A 22,283-nucleotide genomic window follows, 5' to 3' on the forward strand; every position below is an offset into this window, starting at 1 on the left:
CTCTCTTTCTTCATGTGTTGAAGAAGGAGAAGCACATGGCGTGAACTCTGAGACTTCTCCTGGAATTATTAATTCCACTTACTGTGTTTTATATTAGCCTTTATTTACCAACACCTCATAAATTTCCTCATTATTTTTTTTACAAAGAACAAAAGAATGCAGAGATATTTTCTTCTCATACATGGAAAGAGTGAAACATTCTGAGCCTTTGCTTAAAATACACTTCTATTTCTCTAGAAAAAAAATAATCTTTCTTAAAATGAAAAGGAAATTTGTTCTTATACAGGGCTCTACATTCTGATGGATACAGTTCCATTCCAAAAACACTCCTTGCCTGACACTGTTAAAATCATACAGAAAGACACCTTATTAAAAATACGAAGAAAAAATTGGACAGGATCTTATTCATACCGTTTTCAGATTGCCACCATTTCTTTTCTCTATTTGGTTCAAAACTTGTAATCACATTCTCAATGGTGTGGCTGTTGGGATGGGTGTGCGGATCGTATGGAAATCTGGAGTCACAAATGAAGCATTTTTGTTCCCCCTGGAAAATGTCACCATTAAAATTTAAAATAAAGAATTGTAATTACTTATTGTTGACCTAAACTTAAAAACAAGCTGTACTTACTATATTTGTCATTCAATCTAAAAATAAACAGCAAAGGAAATAACAAGACATCAATTTTTCCCTCAATAGGTGCTTAAATACAATAACAAATGAATTTAAAATATGAAAGAATTTTTATAAATTTACATAGTTGGAGCAAAAATGCAAACATGTGGAACTAATTTTCTTCTCATACAAGAGGCAGATGATCTGGAGATTATTTTAAACTACCGAGAAGTAATTAGAATATACTCTTTCAGTGGAATTATTTCCTTTAGTAAAAAAAAAAATAAGAATATTTGCTATGAAACTAATAAAGCAGTGGACCACTAGGCTATCTGCAATCATCACCCTCTCTCTCTCAGACAGTTTTTGGTAGAAAAGCTTCCAATGCCAAAATCTTCGTATTACACTTGTGGATTTTGTAAAAGATTTTTATAAACTCACATCAGAGAGCCCCACCTCTTGTCTCACAGGCTAGAAGGTCTTTTTGGGAACTGGAACTAGTTTTGCTTGAGATATATTTTCAAAAGCTATACTGCTGAGATTGGCCTTGGAGTTTGCTTAACTTCATGTCTGCTTGTAGCTATACTCACTTAAAACTCCTAAGGAAATCTCCAGGGATTTCTGAACGATGCCAATGACCCGCACAGTTGTTCCTGGCTGATATGTGGGGCCCTGGAGGAGCATTTTTGCAAAGCTTTCAGGGAGCAGGAGCTGGTTATCATAATTCCCTTTGGTGGAAATTGCCTACAACAGCGAATGCGCTGGTGAACATTGAGCTTATGTCCTGACATGGCTTACAAGGGCCTACATGACCTCACCAGGGCCACCTTCTTGCTTGTCTTCCCTGATGCACTCAGCCCTAGCTGTGCGCACTTCTTGCTTTTCCTTGAGCTTTCCAAGAACTCTCCTGCCTTGGAATATTCACAGCTTAACACAAGCTGTTCTCAGGTCAGAGAGATTTTCCTTGACTTCTAGAAGTCCACCTCCTCCCACCCTATGGCCTCCGCTAGTGTCTATCCTTATCCTGCTCTGCAATATTCTCTAAGCGCTTATCACTATTTGAGACTATATTGTATAGTCATTGGAATACTGTCTGTTGCCATCATTAGACTTTAAGATGAATGAGGGCAAGGAATTTGTTTTGGTTATGGCTGTATTCTCCTTACTTACTATAGTGTCTGGAACATAGCAGATGTTCAATAAAATTTATTGAATGAATGCCTGATGATTTTTTTAAAATATATTTTATTGATTTTTTACAGAGAGGAAAGGAGAGAGATAGAGAGTTAGAAACATCGATGAGAGAGAAACATCGATCAGCCGCCTCCTGCACATCTCCTACTGGGGATGTGCCCGCAACCCAGGTACATGCCCTTGACCGGAATCGAACCTAGGACCTTTCAGTCCGCAGGCCGATGCTCTATCCACTGAGCCAAACCGGTTTCGGCCTGATGATTTTTTAAAAATATCTTTTTAAAAAATTGATTTTAGAGAGAGGAAGGGAGAGAGAGAGAGAGAGAGAGAGAAACATCAACCTTCCTCTCTACCCATTCATGCACACATTGGTTGATTCCTGCATGTGCCCCGATCTGGGATCAAACTCACAACCGTAGCATATCAGACGATGCTCTAACCAACAGAGTTACTGGCCAGGGCTAATGCATAATGATTTTACTGACTCTTTCAGCTGTAGTCTCTAAAAATAAACCAGCCTTTCAGGAGATCCATATCACCTTTTTAGAATCACTGGCCATCATAAACCTTCTACTAGGAGAAAACCAAAAATGCACTTGGGAAATCGTGGGACAATGAAAACTAGATCAATTCTGCTTATGGGGAGGCTGAAAGAGCAGCAGAAGCCCTGCGATTCCACTGAAAGATGTCAAGGCTTCAAAGTACTTCCAGTAATACTACACAGATTCCTGGGCGAGATGTTTATACTCAGGGCTTGCGGGCTACTCTTCCTGTAAACATTTCAGGAGCCTAGTCTTTGCTGAGACTGGCTGCAGGGGATGTTTCGTTGTGGTGACGAAGTGGAGGTCCCGCTTGGGTAGCACTGTGGGTCCATGATGACTTGCAGGTTTTGGAGAGGATGCTCTGCTTGGCAGCAACTTGCCAGATAATAGATGGGAGAACAGCCCTGCCTGTGATACTTTGTCAGCCTAGAGATATCCAGAGATTTCTTTCTAGCTCTAAGATTTTTAAGATTTCTGTGATTCTCTAGGCTAGTGGTTGGCAAACTGCGGCTCGCGAGCCACATGCGGCTCTTTGGCTCCTTGAGTGTGGCTCTTCCACAAAATACCGACTTCTGCGCATGGGCCACGAAGTTTCAATCACACTGTACATGCGCGCCCGCACGTGGCATTTTGTGGAAGAGCCACACTTAAGGGGCCAAATTGCCGTATGTGGCTCGCGAGCTGCAGTTTGCCGGCCACTGCTCTAGGCCAAAAAAAAAAAGCGTCTGAAGTTTAATTTTTTTTATTTTTCTCTGGTTTTGGTTGAGTGAAATGAAGATGTAGGAATATGACTTTCTGATTATTGTCTGAGTATATCATGAGTTGGCTATGACCATAGTAAGTAAATGCCAGTGGCAGAAGAACAAGATGGCTGGCGTCTGGGTCGGAAAGTTTCTAATATTAGAGCTGAGAACCACTTCTTTGTCCACAGGCCCTGGACTCGTAAAGTTACTTAAAGAGTCCTCCGTCCCACCTGGCCTAGAGTTGAGCAGCACGTCCCCAGGGCCATTTCCTCGCACATGTAGAGAATTTGCTTTCTGACACAAGCACTTCCCAAACTTAGAACAGCGCTAAGCTCTCAGGTAGTGTCTCCACTTATTTATAATCATCCTCTTTTACTAGAAACCAATTAGAATACAAAGCCTTTCCCAGAGGCCTCCAGGAGATGCCTTAAAGAACAATGCGCGGAAAAGCCTGGGCCATCGACATTCGGCCTGGGTCCAACTTCCTTCCTGAACGTCCTCTCACTGAAGGCCTGACGTGACCGCCGCGGGCTTGTCAGCAGGTACGAGGCGTAGATGACCTTGGATACTTGCGCTGCTCCCAGAACACGGGGAGGAAAAGAACTGCAAGGCAACTTGTCCTTTGAATAAACTGGTCTCTAAGAGGAAAAAAAAGGCCCCAAATACATTCACAGAGGGGTACTATAGGCAAGGCAGTTTCCAAGAGGCTTGTGAGGCTGCACAGGGAATTCCAAGCTGCGCCCGCTATCTCTAGGGCCCGGCCATGAGGACTCATGTTTAGCAGAATGGCCTTGAGGCCCTGAGAGGTCCTCAAGCTTCACTGCGTAAGTCAATTATGCTTACTCCCCGGGGTCGCCAAGGCAGCCACGTTGCATAGTAATTCCCTTCAAAGACTGAGCTGAAAAGACGTTTCTCTCTAATCCTACAGGTTACAATAAATAGACGAAGCAGATCTTCCCTATTTTCTAATCTATCAAGGTTTCCTGGCTTTGAGTTGTGTCTCCTGTGTCTCTGATGTTCTGAAAGGAATGGTGTCTCTTACACTGTTGTCTGAGCAGCCCCAGAGGCACCTGGAAGAATCTACATCATTGATTAAATAGCAGCCCAACAAATAAACAATGAACCAACCCACCTCCAGGTAGCTGAGGATGCAGTATTTCTGGGCTCCATCCAGCCCACAGGTAGACGAAGCCGTGAGCTGTGTGCTGCGTCCCACTAGGAGATTGCCGGTGGGGGGATGACAGGCACCCCTGTTGCATTTATCTTCAGCTTTCGCATAACTGAGCCACCCTTGAACACAACAGAAACAGCTACTTAGAAAGGGCAGCAGAAGACTTAAAGAAGCAACTGGCTAAGTTCGAAAAGTTAATCTATTTTTAGTACCATTTCTGTTGAGCATTAAGACCCTTGTCCTGTATGTTGTTGGGGCCTCATCTGATGGAAATCTCTTAGCCTGCGGGGTTATAGCACCTGCATTCATGTCCCCACCTGGGCCATCCTGCAGCCAATGAATGATAAATGCTTACTTCGAAGGCTGGCTCCATTGCACTTCACTGTGCAAATTATGCTCAGAACCTCTCGCTGGGAGGAGGCTGGAGCCTGCCTGCAGCTGGGACCATATCCGACTGCACTTCCCTCTCCCTTACTCCTCTCAGCATCCCTCAGTAAACCACGTTCACACAAATCCCCCTCTCAGGCTCTGCTTCTAAGAAGCCGATCAGGGACAGCTTCTCTGGACTGGGAATTCTCCATGTGTCATTGCAGGGCAAAAAACAGACACGAGGAGCGAGAATCCTAAGTCTGCCTCTTACACCTGCTGTTTCAACCTGTACCAAATCAACCAGAGTTTAAAATTCTTGGAAAAGAATTTTCTCCTAAAATGTGTGTAAGTTCAACAGATCTTTTTATAAATATATATATATATATATACATATATATATATATATATATTATTTATTTTAGAGAGGAAGGGAGAGGGAGAGATAGAAACATCAATGATTTGAGAGGATCATTGATGGGCTGCCTCCTGCATGCCTCCCACTGGGGATCGAGCCTGCAACCTGGGCATGTGCCCTGACCAGAATCGAACCCAGGACCCGTCAGTCCAAAGGCTGACACTCTGTCCATTGAGCCAAACCGGCCAGGGCCAATTGATCCTTTTAATAATATGGATTGTTGGGCTCAGATGAGTCCTGGAACAATTGATGCCCCTTGGGTTTCAGTCTGTATAGCCCATGCAGGCCTTCAGACCTGCTGTCCAACAGATCTGTCTGGAAGGCATTTGGTCACAAGAGATACAAGATGATTGCAAGAGCAACTCTATCTCAATTGTCACCTCAAGTCTCTACTTTTCATGCACAGCCTCTGAGATAACATTCTTAATTCTCAGTTTACAAACTATTTTTAAAGTTTTATTTGTTTCAAAATGTTAAATTTCGAGTTAAAATAACTGTTAAATCTCTCCATGTAAATGAGGGGTGGGTAGGGTAATCCTAACTCTTTCCTGCCTGTATGGTTCTCGCCCAGGGTTTGCTCTATTATGTTCAAGTTACACTTTTGTAACCCATACATATGAATAGATTAGTTTATTGTTGGGAAGATTGAAGAAAACAAAGTAGAATCTCCCTGGGGCTAAGTTCTAAGGTTAACACACATATAAAGTTAAATGCAAATCCAATGTGAGTCGACTGTAATATTTTATTGATAGCTATTTATAGACATAGTTCTATTTTTTCTTTTAAAAGTATATTTGAACAAGACACTCTTTTTAAATTTAATGAAAGGGTTAAAATTCTGTTTTGAGTCTCAAGGCCCAAACCCAGGCACTAGTTTTCTCCTGATGACAGTTCAAATTATAGACATGATAATTTGGAAGGAATAAAATAGATGGAAGACACAGGACCCAGAATTACTTGATATTAAAGCTACAGTAAACAAGAGGGTAATATTGGTGGAGGAATAGGCCCATAGATCAACAGAACAGATAATCCAGAAATAGATCCACACAAAAAGGCTGAACTGATTTTTGAGGTGCAAAGGTAATTAATGAAGGAAGGATAACCTTTTCAACAGATAGTGATGAATATTGGGCACTCATAGGCAAAAGCTAAACTGTAACCCAAACCTCATGACTTATACAAATATTAACACGAAATGGATCATGGATTTAAGTGTAAAATATCCTGTATAATAAAAGTCCAGTGACTGAATGGCGGTAAAACCAGAATGACCAGTTGACCAGTCACTATGATGCCCACTGACCACCAGGAGTCAGACGCTCAATGCAGGAGCTGCCCCCTGGTGGTCAGTGTGCTCCCACAGTGGGAGCAGCCACTCAGAAGGTGGGTCTACAGCCACTGGGCTGACCGGGATGAGTGGCTGCTCCCACAGCGGGCTGATTCCCGCAGGCCACGCCCCCCACCAGTACACAAATCCCATGTACTGGGCTTCTAGTAAATCTATAAAGCTACAAAACTTCTATGGCATGTAAAAGAAAATCTTTGAGGCTTAGGCAAATAATTATTAGAATTGACAACAAAACCATGATCCATGTAGAGAAAAATCGATAGATTGGACCTCATCAAAATTAGAAACTTCATGAAGTAAAAAGGCAAGCTGCAGACTGGGAGAATATAATTGCAAATCACAAATCTGACAAAGGTGTTGATCTAGAATATGTAAAGTGCTCTCCAAATTCAACATTAGGAAACCAACCAACTAGAAAATGGCAAGTGGCACAAGTAGACATTTCACTGAAGAAAATAAACAGATGGCAAATACGCCCCAAAAGATGTTCAACCTTATTAGCCATTAGGGAAATGCAAATCAAAGCCACAATAAGATAGCACTACATACCTATCAGAATGGGTAAAATAAAAAAAGTAGCAGTAACACTAGATGCTGGAGAGGATGTGGAAAAACTGGCTGACTCATACACTGCTAGTGGGAATGTAAAATGGCACAGCCATTTGGGGGGAAGTATGGAGGTTTCTTATAAAGTTAAGCATGTGCTTATCATACAGTCCAGCAGTTGCACTCCCAGAGAAATGAACATTTATGTTTACACAAAAAACTAAATACAAATATCCATGGCATCTTTGCTTATAATAGTAAAAAAAAAAAAAAAAACTGGAAACAACCCAGATTTACTTCAATAGGTAAATGGTTAAGCAAACTGTGGTACATCCATACCATGGAATAGTACTTAGCAATAAAAAAGGAGTGAAAATCACTGAAATATGCAACAGTGTGGGCGAATATCAAAGGAGTTACATTCAGTGAAAAAGGCCAGTCTCAGATGGTTCTATACTCCACAATTCAATTTCTTGAATGACAAAATTGTAGAGATGGAGAGTAGATTGTCAGGGGTTTGGGGAGGCAGGGAGGGATGTGGGGGTGGAGATAAAGGGGTAACGCTAGGGATCCTTAAGAGGATGGAACTGTTTGGTATCTTAACTCTGGTGGTGAATACAGGAACCTACACATGTGATACACACACACACACACACACACACACACACACGAGTGTATGTAAAACTGGTGAAATTTGAATAAGGTCAATGGACTATATATCAATGTCAATTTTCTGGTTGGGATATTGTACGACAGTTATGCAAGACAGGGGAAATTGGGTGAAAGGTATGTGGGATATCTCTGTATTATTTCTTACAGCTGCATGAGAACCGGCAATGATCTCAAAATGAAAGTAAAAAGTCCAAACAATTCTCTCTTTTTCAAAATTACCCCACTGGCCTCTGGATGGTGAATCAAGTAAACCCCTGTCCCAGCTGCTCTTATGCACTTTTCCCCTGAGACCTTTTATGCCAAGACCTGATTTCAATAGACAGGAGTGAGAGGATTGGCCTAAAATGAAAAAAAAAATTACCGTACTATGAATTAAGTTGGTTTCTTCTCAGTTTTCTCAATTGTAAAAATAAATAATTTTTTATTTATTTGTTTTATATCTAATGGGTTTCTTTCCTTCAACTTTTCCTCCAAAAATACAGACTTCTGAAAAATAATGTTATTTCTCTTATGAATACATTTCCCACACGAAGCATTCTTTTAATCTGGTTATTTGTTGTTATTATTATTATTATCAGTCTGTAAACATACATAGGTCATAGTTCCACAGTTAAGAATATGATACATCATATCTACTTCCCCACAGGCTACCAAATGTCAGTTTGAATAGGATATTTTCTATCTTCAATCTCATGGCAAAGATTATTCTTCTAAAACAAAGGCCCAACATTTCTTTCTCTTTCTTTGAGATAGATGCGTGAAGAAACAGTCCATCATGCAGTTTTTATTTCATTGTATGATAAATGATCTTAGATTTTTTAACATGAATTTACCTTTTATTCACCCAATAATCCAAATGGAGAGCTCCATTTATTCCTAGAATTGGCATCCAGCACAAATAACTAATTAGAATTTGGGATTCCAATAGATAGAGGCTTTTTGAAACAGGGTCAGACATAAAATCTCTGCTAATGCTACATGTGGATTAACTAAGACTTCCCTTCAGGGTTTTATTCTCTAGACAAGTTCCATCCTGAAGTCTTTTATTGGAATTGTTGCCTTAGAGATTTAACCTGCTTTTATAACCTAACTTGGCCAAACTTGTCTTATTCAGATGTGTACTTTTCTGAAATAAGCGTATTCTGGGACTTAGTTAACCATTATTCATGTAATATGCTTAGTGCAAATATGAACTTATGGTCTAAATACTTGGCAAAAAGTGGCCTGAAACATAAGTAGTTAAGGCTTCATGCCTGAAGATAAACTGAGCAATATCCTACCTGGGCTAGAGATTCCAGCTGCCACATTATTACACTGGTAATTATTACACTGGAACTAATTCAACAAAGATGAAGGATAAAGATGTTTATGTCTTTAGAAAATCAACATTTTCCTCAAAAAATGACACACAACTTAAAGATAGAAACTTACTAAGAATGAATGTAGAGCTGGTCATTTAAAGAAAATGCACAGCAAATTTTCTGTAAAACAAAGGATCACTTTGCAGAAATAACCATTATTATATAATCTCTCAGTAATTTTGTATATTGCTATAATTTTCGGAAACACGTAAGATGTTTTCATGTACCTTGGAGTGCACTTCAGAGTTTTAGAGGCTGTAAACATACACTGGTGTACTCACACGCATTGTTTATATGGGTAAGGAAAAGTCCAAAGAATGCACGTCAGATGAGGTTTGCACTTTGCATCCCGTTCCCCAAACCTGGGGCCAGTGCATGTTTTAGGATGCTTTTCTTCTTGTTTTCCTTAGTCAGAATGCAAGACAAAGTGTTCAGATAGACTCGGTGTTTATATGAATGCCTGGGGTCAAACCAGAAAGTGCCCCAGCTGATGATGTGGGGTTTCCCTGGTTTATGGTTTGACCACAGGCAAACCTAGACATTTGGGTTAGATCAGGGAACCTTGGATTTAGAAATCCAGGATGTATTGCAGCTCAGACTTTTCTGCTAATTTAGTTTTTTTTAAAAAAAAATACATTTTTTATTGATTAAGATATTACATATGTGTCCTTATCCCCATGTTATACCCTCCCCCCCCCACCCCCCTGTTCATGCCCTCACCCCCCGGTTGTCCGTGTCCATTGGTTAGGCCTATATGCTTGCATATAAATCCTTTGATTGATCTCTCCCCCTACCCCCATCCTCCCCTACCTTCCCTCCAAGGCCTGCAGTCCAATCAATGCCTCTCCGTCTCTGGATCAGTCCTTGTTCATCAGTTTATGTTGTTCATTATATTCCACAAATGAGTGAGATCATGTGGTATTTATCCTTCTCTGACTATGGATATATGCATCCCTATGTTCATAGCAGCACAATTCACCATAGCTAAGATTTGAAAACAGCCTAAGTGCCCATCAAGAGATGAATGGATTAGAAAACTGTGGTATATCTACACAATGGAATACTATGCTGCTGTAAAAAAGAAGGAACTCTTACCATTTGCCATAGCATGGATGGAACTGGAGAGCATTATGCTAATTTAGTTTTGAAGACTTTTCCTCCAGAGAGGGGGAGCTCCTTGTGGAGGACTCTGAGCAAGGTGTAAGTCACACACTATCGAGGCTGGGGAGGAGGCACAGTCATCTTCAGTGGTTGCTTCTCATTTTGAATGGTGGTTTCATCCCAAAGAGAACATCGAAGCCAGCTGTAGATGAGACAACTCTTCTCTGACTACCTGAGGCCAGGTCTGAGCTTTAGAGTCCTGGGGGTGCAGCCGGACACACCTTGTTCCTTCCCACTGGCTTGTGACTCACCTCTCTGAGGCAGGGAATTTTCAACAGAGAACAAACGAGCATTTCCCTTCTAGAGCTAGTCTTTCCTCCATAATCAGGAAATCTAATTGGGAAATTGCCTTGGGGTTTAAAAATTGCAAAATTAAAAGACAAGATTCTTTTTTAAAAATTCTTTTTTTTTTTTTAAATTTATTGATTAAGGCAGCGGTTCTCAACCTGTGGGTCGCAACTCCTTTGGCGGTCAAACGACCCTTTCACAGGGGTCGCCTAAGACCATCCTGCATATCAGATATTTACATTATGATTCATAACAGTAACAACATTACAGTTATGAAATAGCAATGAAAATAATTTTATGGTTGGGTCACAACATGAGGAACTGTATTTAAAGGGCCAGAAGGTTGAGAACCACTGGATTAAGATATCACATATGTGTTCTTATCCCATTACCCCCCCACCCCCACTCATGCCCTTACTCCCCTGTTGTCTGTGTCCATTGGATAGGCTTATATTCATGCATACAAGTCCTTTGGTTGATCTCTCCCCCTTACCCCTACCCTCTCCTACTTTCCCTCTGAGGTTTGACATTCTGATTGATGCTTCTCTGTCTCTGAATCTGTTTTTGTTCATCAGTTTATGTTGTTCATTATATTCCATAAATGAGTGAGATAATGTGATATTTATCTTTCTCTGACTGGCTTATTTCGCTTAGCATAATGCTCTCCAGGTATATCCATGCTATTGCAAATGGTAAGAATTCCTTCTTTTTTACTGCAGCGTAGTATTCCATTGTGTAGATGTACCACAGTGTTTTAATCCACTCATTTGCTGATGGGCACTTAGGCTGTTTCCAAATCTTAGCTATGGTGAATTATGCCGCTTTGTTATCCTTTCTGATTGGTGTTTCTGGTTTCTTGGGATATATTCCTAGAAGTCGGATCACTGGGTCAAATGGGAGTTCCATTTTTAGTTTGTTTGAGGAAACTCCATACTGTTTTCCACAGTGGCTGCACCAGTCTGCATTCCCACCAGCAGTGCACGAGGGTTCCTTTTTCTCCGCATCCTCGCCAGCACTTGTCATTTGTTGATTTGTTGATGATAGCCATTCTGACAGGTGTGAGATGGTACCTCATTGTCGTTTTGATTTGCATCGCTCGGATAATTAGTGACTTTGAGCATGTTTTCATATGTCTCTTGGCCTTCCTTATGTCTTCTTTCGAAAGGTAACTATTTACTATATATTTACCATTGCACCAAAAAAAATTAAGATACCTAGGAATAAACTTAACTAAGGAGGTAAAAGACCTATGTGTGGAAAACTACAGGACACTGAAAAAAGAGATAGAGGAAGACATAAACAGATGGAAGAACATACTGTGTTCATGGATTGGTAGAATCAACATCATTAAAATGTCCATACTACCCAAAGCAATCTGTAGATTCAATGAACTCCCCATTCAAATACCAATGGCATATTTCACAGACCTAGAACGAACTTTTCAAAAATTCATCTGGAATAAAAAAGAACCCTGAATAGCTGCAGCAATCCTGAGAAAGAATAACAAAGTAAGTGGAATCTCAATACCAGATATCAAGCTGTATTACAAAGCCACCGTTCTCAAAACAGTCTGGTACTGGCACAAGAACAGACATATAGACCAATGGAATAGAATAGAAAACCCAGAAATCGACCCAAACCACTATGCTCAATTAATATTTGACAAAGGAGGCATGAACATACAATGGAGTCAAGACAGGCTCTTCAATAAATGGTGTTGGGAAAATTGGACAGATACATGCAAAAAAAATGAAACTAGACCACCAACTCACACCATACACAAAAATCAACTCAAAATGGATAAAGGACTTAAAAATACTAGAGGAATCCACAGGCAGCAAAATCTCAGACATATACCAAAGCAATTTCTTCACCGATACAGCTCCTAGGGCAGTGGTTCTCAACCTTCCTAATGCCGCGACCCTTTAATACAGTTCCTCATGTTGTGGTGACCCCCAATTTCATTGTTACAAATTGAACATAATTAAAGCATAGTGATTAATCACAAAACAATATGTAATTATATATGTGTTTTCTGATGGTCTTAGGGGACCCCTGTGAAAGGGTCGTTCGACACCCAAAGGGGTCGCGACCCACAGGTTGAGAACCGCTGTCCTAGGGCAATGGAAACTAATGAAAAAAATAAACAAATGGGACTACATCAAAATAAAAAGCTTCTGCACAGCAAAAGAAACCGTCAACAAAACAACAAGAAAGCCCACTGCATGGGAGAACATATTTGCCAATGTTATCACTGATAAGGGTTTAATCTCCAACATTTACAGGGAATTCATACAACTTAACAAAAGAAAAACAACCCAATCAAAAGACAAGATTCTTAAACTTTGCTGCCATGAAGAGATTCACTATGAATCTTTCAAGAAAAGATTCTAAGCAAGTTAGTTAGTACTCAGGAAGCAAAAGCAGGTCTGTTATAGACAGAAAAGTCTGGATCAAAGAGAGAAATTGTTGGAAACATCTTTTCTATGACTAATGTAAATTATTCTCAGCGTATTAAAAATAGCACAGACATAGAGAATTTGGCCTTTTAGCTCAGAGCTGTTGCTTATTCAGAAGAGGGGATTTTGCCTATAAGCTCTTCATGAGACCACATCACTGGGACAAGTGCTACATTCAAAGCAGAGCTATTTTTAAAAATTGAAATGCATTGTAGTTGCAAATTATGAATCTGAAAGTATTTTGCTTTCTTTAATAATATCTTACTTTATCTACTGAGGCTAATCTTCCATGAAAGAGTGATAGAAATAACTATGTGTGGACACTAAACATATTTGAGAGAAATTTTTTAGTTGCCTGACAATTATACAACAGAAGAGCTATGCAAATATATAGCAGTATAGAAAAAAGGTGAATATGTTTAAAAACTATTTCCATTAAATATTTTAAAACAATGTAATGCAAGCTGAACACTGATTTTTGGCAATACTCACCAAGGTGCAAAAGAAAGGTCAGTTGAAATTGCATTCTTTTGTCAGGAAATGATTAAACCCAATTCTGCTGAGTTAAAAAAAAAAAAGGAGGTTAAATCAGTTACTGATAAACTCAATTAATTGCATCAATTATAAATGATTTGAAAAACTGTCTGATGGTTCTTATCCTTTAGGGACACAAAATACCTATAGTGCCCAAGATGTTAAAAAATAAGAGTAAATAGCCCTAGCCAGTTTGGCTCAGTAGATAGAGTGTTGGTCTGCAGACCGAAGGGTCCTGGGTTCAATTCTGGTCAAGGGCGATACCTGGCCCTGATCAGGGCATGTGGGAGGCAGCCAATTGATACGCCTCTCTCACATCAATGTTTCTCTCTCTCTATCTCTCCCCCTTCCTTCTACTCTCTAAAAATCAATGGAAAAATATCCTCAGGTGAGGATTAACAACAACAAAAAAGAATACATACAACTTTTACAAATATTTGTTTTCTATTTTGAAATCACAAAATGCAATCATTTGTGGGAAATAATATGGAACAAATATAATTTCCTTTGCCCATCTTATTATTTAAAAAAAAATTATGCGATTAGTATGCATTCATTATTGAAAACAGAAAATTCAGACAGTCAAAATGAAAGAATTATTATCCATAGCCCTACCACCTAGAGAAAAGTGGTTAATATCTTGCTACATGTTCTTCCATACTTTTTTCCTTGCATATAAATGTTTTCTAAAAATGATATCACATCATATGCATCTTTCAATCAATATAACCTACACATCTTTTTGTACCAGCAATATATTTTCACATAAGCAATTTTCAGCCTAGTGGGGCATCAGAATCACCTGGGGGCTTCCGCCAACCAAACCGGTGACCCCTTTGTGGATTCAGCCAGGCCCCTCTGGACAGAGGGCTCCCCAAGTCACTGTTGTGGGGGCCCTGACACGGATGAAAGTGTACGTGCATCTCAGTGGATTGGAAGGAGAGAAGGTAAAATGTTCTTCTGCGTTGGTTTTAAATGACTGAATAGTATTCCTCTGAATCAAAATTTCTTTAACAAATCCCCTATTGGTTGATGTGTACCTTGCTTCCAATATTTTCCTGTTATAAATATTTTTGCTAAGTCTTTGTTTATATCCGTAATTATTCCCCAGCATATATTAAATGGAGTGGAAATAATGAATCAAACAGCATGTGTGTATACAGACATATATATGCATACATAAGAGTACACACACATTTGCATATATACATGTGTGCATACATGTGTGTGTGTGTGTGTGGTGTGTGTACAGCTTTGGATGTTCAAACTGCCATTCAGTTTGTTTGTCCAGAAAGTTTGTCCCATTTTAGATTCTCATCAACAGCCTATGGGAACAGCTGTTGACCTGAGCCCTTACCAATATTGAGTATCATGAATTTTTAAATATTTATCAATTTAAAAAGCAAAAAATTGTACCTTATTATTATTTTAATGTATTTATATGAATGGTAGTGAGTATAAAAATATTTTTCATCTATTTACATGTGAGAATTATTTTTGACCTTCTAGCCTTCAAGGCCTGTCCTAATAAATTGTTTATCTTATTAATCCCACATCTTTATCCCTCTAACCTCACATTCCCTGAACTCTAGCATGAGGACACCACTTTCTGCTTGTTGCACCCTCCTCTCATGCCCTTTGCCTTGAATGCCACCCTCCTAAACTCAAATGCCTGACTCCTTATGAAGTCCTTTAGACAGTATTTTGAAATGCCCGATTTTAGACGAATTTCCCACTCGGTGATCCAAGTTGACACAGCCTGGGGGGCATTCTAGATGTCCAATGTCATAAGACAATGACCGAGTGAGAAGCAGCCCTCTGGAAGCATCTCCAGCTGAAAGTGAGCTCTATCTGTCCTAAAAATCTGCGATTTGGGTATAATAACTGCATACACAACCTAGTGAAGACCTATAGGGAGCCCAGAATGGAGCCTTAGGAAGTCGGCTCTGTGTGGGACACCTGACCCTGAGCACTTTTTCTAGGTGGCAGATTCTTGTTGCCTTTTCCTCAGTCAGAGCATGTGGCTTTGGTCAATTGCCCAGCTACACGTTTGGTAGCATGAAATCTCAAATCCTGATGTTGTTCTGGATTCAGAACTCCTGCCTGCATGCTTCATGCCTTCCTTTTTAGAGTTGAATAATATTTTATGCTATGTACCTGGGGAGATTTCTCAACTGCCAATGCTCGGGCCCATCCCAGGTCAATTCAATCAGTATCGCTGGAGGTGGGACCCAAATGTCAATGTGTTTAAGATGCTCCCCAGAGGATTCTAATGTGTAGCCAGGGTTGAGAACCACCGATGGCTCACAAACACCTAAACCTCATTAACTTGCCCAACATGCCTGCTCTTCTCCTGGATTCCATTCTAAGGGAAGAGCATAACCCAGTGGTTCCCAAACTTTGCTGCACATTAGAATCACCCGGGGAGATTTAAACACCCTGCTGCCCAGGTACATTCATACCAATTAAATCAGAATTCCTGGACGTGAGGTCCTGGCATCAGTATGTTCTAAAGATTCCAGGTGATTCCATCTGTAACAAAGTTTGGGAATCCACTGTCATTACCGTGGATCAATGTGCTTAGGCCAGAAACTTGAGGGTCATTTTTTATTCATTTTCCTCCCCTTGTTCCTCCTCCTCCTCCTCCTCCTCCTCCTCCTCTTCCTCCTCCTTCTTCTTTTCCTCTTCCTCTTCCTCCTTCTCCTCCTCCTCCTCCTCCTCCTCCTCCTCCTCCTCCTCCTCCTCCTCTTTTTCCAAGCCCTTTAACATTTCTTATAATACTGATCTGGTGATAACAAACTACTATTATTTTTTCTTGTCTGGAAAGTTCTTTATTTCTCTCTCAATTTTAAATGATAGCCTTGGTGGGTAAAATAGCCTTGGTCATAGGTCATTGCTTTTCATCACTTTAAATATTTCATGCTAATCCCTTCTGGCCTGAAATGTTTCTGTTGAAAAGTCAGGTGACAGTCTTATGGAAGCTCTCTTGTAAGTAACTAACTGACTTTCTCTTGCTTTTAAGATTCTCAGTTTGTCTTTAACCTTGGGCATTTAATGTTTATTTATTTATTTATTTATTTAAAAAAATATTTATTGTTGAAAGCATTACATAGGTCCACCTTTCCCCCTTATTAACCTCTTCCAGCCTGCTCCCATCACCACCCTGCCCCCCAGGCCCTCACCACCCCATTGACTGTGTCCACATGTTATGCAAATACGCATATAGGTTCACTGGTTGATCTCTTCCCACCCACCCTGCCCTGCCTTCCCTCTGAGGTTCAACAATCTGTTCCTGCTTCTATGTCTCTGGGTCTATTTTTGATAAAAATACCTTGGATATTTTAATTATGATGTGTCTTGATGTGGGCCTCTTCGGGTCCATCTTGTTTGGGACTCTGTGCTTCCTGGACTTGTGTGTCTTTTACCTTCTGTGTCTTTCACCAGGTTAAGGAAGATTTTACTCTCTAGTTCTTCAAATAAGTTCTCTATTCCTTGCTCTCTCTCTTCTCCTTCTGGTATCCCTATGATGCAGATGTTATTACACTTCGTGTTATCCAAAATTTTCCTTAAACTATCCTCATTTTTTAAAATTATTTTTTCTCTTTGCTGCTCTGATTGTTGTTGTTTTTTCTATCTTGTTTTCTAAGTTGCTGATTTGATCCTCCCCTTCTTCCAACCTACTTTCACATTATATGGGTGCCAGAGGAGAAGAGAGAGAGCAAGATATTGAAAACCTATTTGAAGAAATAATAACAGAAAACTTCCCCAACCTGGTGAAAGAAATAGTTTACAAGTCCAGGAAGTATAGAGAGTCCCAAACAAAGAGGAATTCAAAGAGGCCACACCAAGACACACCATAATGAAAATGCCAAGGGTTAAAGACAAAGAGAGAGAATCTTAAAAGCAGCAAGAGAGAAGCAGTTAGTTACCTCTAAGGAAGAGCCCATACAACTCTCAGCCAATTTCTCAACAGAAACTTTGCAGGCCAGAGGGAGTGGCAAGAAATATTCAAAGTGATGAATAGCAAGGACCTACATCCAAGATTACTCTACCCAGCAAAGCTATTATTTAAAATTGAAGGTCAGATAAAGAGCTTCACAGACAAGAAAAAGCTAAAGGGAGTCCTAGCCGGTTTGGCTCAGTGGATAGAGCATTGGACTGCAGAGCAAAGGGCCCTGGGTTCAATTCAAGTTAAGGGCACATGCCTTGGTTGCAGGCTCCTCCCTGGCCCAGGCTCTGATCAGGCTTATGTGGGCGGCAACCAATCAATGTGTTTCTCTCACATTTATGTTTCTCTCTGTCTTTCCCTCTCTCTTCCACTTGCCCTAAAAATCAATGGAAAAATAACCTTGGGTGAGGATTAACAAAACAAACAAACAAACAAACAAACAAACAAACAAACAAACAGCTAAAGGAGTTCATCACCACCAAACTAGTATCACATGAAATGTTGAAGGGTATTCTTGAAAAAGAAGAAGAAGAAGAAGAAGAAGAAGAAGAAGGAGGAGGAGGAGGAGGAGGAGGAGGAGGGGGAGGAGGAAGAGGGGGAGGAGGAGGAGGAGGAAGAGGAGGAGGAGGAGGAGAAATATGAACAAAAATTGGCAATAACAAATATCTATCGACAATTGAATATAAAAATAAAAATAAGTGAACAAGGAATCTAATGAATAAAATGAACTGATGAATTAAATAGAACCAGAGGCATGGAAACATGGAACAGACTGAAAAATCTCAAGGAAAGGGGAAGGGTGGGTGGGAAGAGATTAACCAAAAAAAATGCATATATGCATTACCTAGTGACATAAACAATAGGGTGGTGAAGGCCTTGGGTGGGGTGGGAACCAGATGGAGGGGGCAATGAGAGAAAAAGGGGGATATCCATAATACTCTTAACAATAAATATATTTTTAAATAAGTACTCAGAAAAATATTTAAAAAAACATTTGACTTGAATTAATTGTAGTTTGCATTTGTGTGTGTGTGTGTTAAAATACACCAGTGTCTAACCTTGACACTAATTGCAGCATAGCATTCTAGCTTGACTTTTATTTACTGGCTATTCCACTAACCTCACTTCATCCACCCCCACTTGAAAGTCTCAGTTATGCTCTGGAGGCTCCCTTTCCTGCCGGGTTGTTGTAACCTTGATTTTGAGATCCCTGCATCAATTTCCAGTCCTGGTTGTTCCCTGGTGCTGACCTTTTACCTGCCTCTTCCCCCATGGCCTAGTTTCTGGCTTTTAGTCCTTAACATTTTCCCTATTTCATATATATATATATATATATATATATATATATATATATATATATATCTGCTTTCCAGAGCCCCAGTGTGAAACTGGGCTGTCTTTAAATCTGAAAATTTAAATATTGTAATAGAAATTGCTTGGGAGGCAAAGAGGGTTATAGAGATAATCACCCATCAATAGTCCTAATTTTTTATATCATAGCTGGAAGACATTCTATGGTGGGCTTCATTCCCCTTATTGTCTTCACTTAGAACTAGGCTTTCTGCAAAGATCCTGAACCACATCCTGTGAAGGAATCACAGCTTCCAAGTCAGAGCACTGGCCTGTGGTCCAAAGCGTTCACACCAGGGACTTCTGCAGGGCCCATTTAGAAGAAGGTGGGAAGCGCTGGGGTCCCTAGCTTTCTTCCTCCCCCCAAAGAATGCAAGTGGCCCCACTGAACATTGGGATTTAAAATCCTTTAATCCAGCGATCTCTGAAAGCCTGAGGCACAGCAGCTGAAGAGGTGGGTTAATTCTGGTTAATTCAGGCTGCTAAAAGTATTCTTCCTGAAATGATCCAGTAAAATGTGGTAAAGCGATTTAACTCATGCCCGCTTTTCTTCCTTTTCTACGTCCCACTGCAAATAAACCCTTGACTTCTTTCTCAGTGAATGTGGATTATGGCTGATCCCTGTAATTACGCTGCAAATCCTAGGCCCAGATCAGCTTTTCTGCTTCTCAGAAAAGTGTTGTGCACTGGTTTTCAATGGGTTGGTTTGCCTTGCAGAGAACATTTGGCAACACCTGCAGACACGTCTGGCTGTCACAATAGGGGAGAGGGATACCATTGACACCTAGTGGGTAGGGGCTAGGGATGCCCCGAAATCAATATCTTCCAATGCATAGGACAACCCCAGCCCCGTGACACAGAATTATCCCGTCCCAAATATCAACCGTGCTGAGTCTGAGAAACTGCAGGTGGCTTCCGCGCCCTGAGCCAGGGCCTGGCATCCCACCCTCTGTTTCTATAAATTGCTCAGCTCTGGTCTTACTCCCTGTTTTCTGTTTCCCATTTCAGGTGAGCTGAGCCCCAAACTACATGAGTCTTATGGTAAGTCTGGCAGCTTTTAGGAGTTCTATTATCTGAAGTCACCTACACAGGCATTATGGAGCCCACAGCGGCACATGCCGCACCGGCGAGCTGCCGTGGTAATCCCCTCCACACCATCCTTCCTCGAGCTGCCCATTTAGTTGGTGCTGCTTTTCAGGCTGGTTTATCAGAGCTGACATTTGCAAAGCCTCACAGGGGCTGCGTGAAATGTTTTCTTGCTAACTGTACTGGTGAGTTTAAGTGATGCCTGTGAAAGTAATTGGGATGAATAAATATACTATTACCTTCTCTTTGGATGAGAAGCATGTGGATGTACTTTGGTCATTGTTTAATGCAGGGGTCCTCAAACTTTTTAAACAGGGGGCCAGTTCACTGTCCCTCAGACCGTTAGAGGGCAGGACTATAGTTTTTTTTTAAAAAAACTATGAACAAATTCCTATGCACACTGCACATAACTTATTTTGAAGTAAAAAAAACAAAACGGGAACAAATACAATATTTGGTATTTGCATGTGGCCCACAGGCCATAGTTTGAGGACCCCTGGTTTAATGAATGGTGCTGGAGGACGCAGGTCTTAAAATATATTGTGTTGCAATAAAGGTCTCAGAATGTATGAAGGGTGGCAATAGACAATAAAATATCTAACTTTCTGGCATTGCTAATTGATTTTAATTTACTGATTATTCACTATCATTACTTCATCTGCCCTCACTTGCAGGCTGTGCTCAGTCAACGAAGTTATGTTTAACTTTCCCTTATTTGTGTAATATCTTTTTCCACTTTGCATCAGGAATCATTAGATATTTCAGCTGTGTTGCCTAAATTGCATCACAGAGAGGAATGCAGAACTGGAAGCTATAAAGCTTATTTCCTTTCAATTACAGCAGAAAGTACGTGTTGTTGTTTTTTAACACAGTATTTACACACACCTAGGATATTAACAGAAACATTTTGAAGACACGCACAGTTCTATAGAATTTGAATTTTTTTCTAACTTGTCACAAGTTGTATCACCATAGTGAAATAAGCATTTACCTAATACACAATTTTAAATGGTGCAGCTCAACATTTTATTTCGTGCTTCCTTCAAGGAACAGAGAACGTCAGGTCATTGGCTGCATCCCACTGTGCACTAAGCTTCCACTCTTCCCATTGGGTATTGTATGATATATGCATGTCTGATTATTGATCCTTCTGTAAAAACAATGATTATACTCTATGCTCTGATATATTATACTCTATGCTGCTTCCCCACATACCCAACAAATTCTGAGCTTGCTGATACCTTCACTTAATCCAAAAAATGCCAACTTGCCAGTGAGATCGAAGGTGAGACTTACCAGGATTTGAGAGTCTGTTGAGAGGCGCAGGCAGCAGGCAGGGCATGTAAAGGCACACCTGAAAGTGAGAGTCAATTTAAGTAGAAAATGTTTTCCCTGAGGCATCTGAGGGTAGGGAAAAAAGAGAGAGGTATTCCAAAACTTGCCAAAAAAGGTGATTTGTAAAGTTACTTGCCTTAGGTTTTGACTGACTTACACACACACACACACACACACACACACACACACACAGAGCTCGATTTTACAGCAAACGGTATTTATGTGCCAAACTTCTGAAAATGACTACGGGAGTTGCGATCAGGGACCACAGCCCCAAATTGCAACATTCCTGCCAAATATATAACCAAGATTTAAGTGATTTGTTGCTCCTACAGTGTGAAATTCAGGAGGAAGACTCGCAGAGAATCAAAGCTTACATTGTGCTCACAAAAGCCACAGAGGTGCAACACCCTCTCAAGGAATGAATTGTTTGGGGAGATGCTCTAAGTTCACGTGGGTGAAAATTATGGGCCTATTCAAACACATTTTCCTTCCTACTTGCAATAATAATACTTTTATAAAGCACACTCTTAACCTGGAAAAGAGTGATAAATGCAGGCATTTTCACGATTCACTAACTTGTAGAGTCTTTTGCTTGATCATCCAGCTTTACCTTCAGAAAGGCATCTTGTGTCTGATGAAACTTACAGAGGAAGAGCGAGACAGTCCATGGCATATTTTGGCTTCTAGAATGTGAGCGGTAAACATCTCTACAGAGACAACATTAAGACAACATTAACTAACTTGTTTCATTGATTTATATTGGCATCTGTCAAGAAGGGAGAAATGGCTCATACCAAACAGAAAAGACGAAAAAAGAAAGAAATGAGAAGTTCCAGAGGCTAGATTGTGGCTGGGCCAAGGAGGCTGCAGTCCTTGCCTATAATTGTTGCTGCAGCACAACATGGGCTCATCCTCAGGATGGAAAAGGCCAGTCTTTCAGGATTCACTCAGTCTTGGAAAACGTCTCTCCATTTTCACCATTACCCGGATACTTTGGTAGTGCAAGCTATAATGTGAAGTTCTGGAAACGATACTATTAGGTACTTACTAGATTGGGGTGATAGGTTTTATTTCTCCATTATTTAATTGGATTCGAATATATCAGAAAGTCACCAAGCAAACAAAGTTGTTTATATTT

General features: G+C 40.3%; 1 protein-coding gene across 1 annotated transcript in view; it reads right to left on the minus strand.

Annotated features, from left to right (window-relative positions):
* LAMB4 (laminin subunit beta 4) overlaps positions 1–13,414 on the minus strand; it is a gene marked incomplete at its 5' end in the record, with an annotated part of 91,112 nt that extends 77,698 nt beyond the window's left edge. Inside the window, 3 exons of the mRNA XM_081102376.1 lie at positions 412–547; positions 4,228–4,385; positions 13,381–13,414. Of these exons, the coding sequence (XP_080958502.1) occupies positions 412–547; positions 4,228–4,385; positions 13,381–13,414 (328 nt within the window). The remainder of the gene's footprint in view (positions 1–411; positions 548–4,227; positions 4,386–13,380) is intronic.
* Between the last annotated feature and the right edge of the window lie 8,869 nt (positions 13,415–22,283).

Source organism: Myotis nattereri (genome assembly GCF_964212035.1).
Source record: "Myotis nattereri genome assembly, chromosome: 11".
NCBI lineage: Eukaryota > Metazoa > Chordata > Mammalia > Chiroptera > Vespertilionidae > Myotis > Myotis nattereri.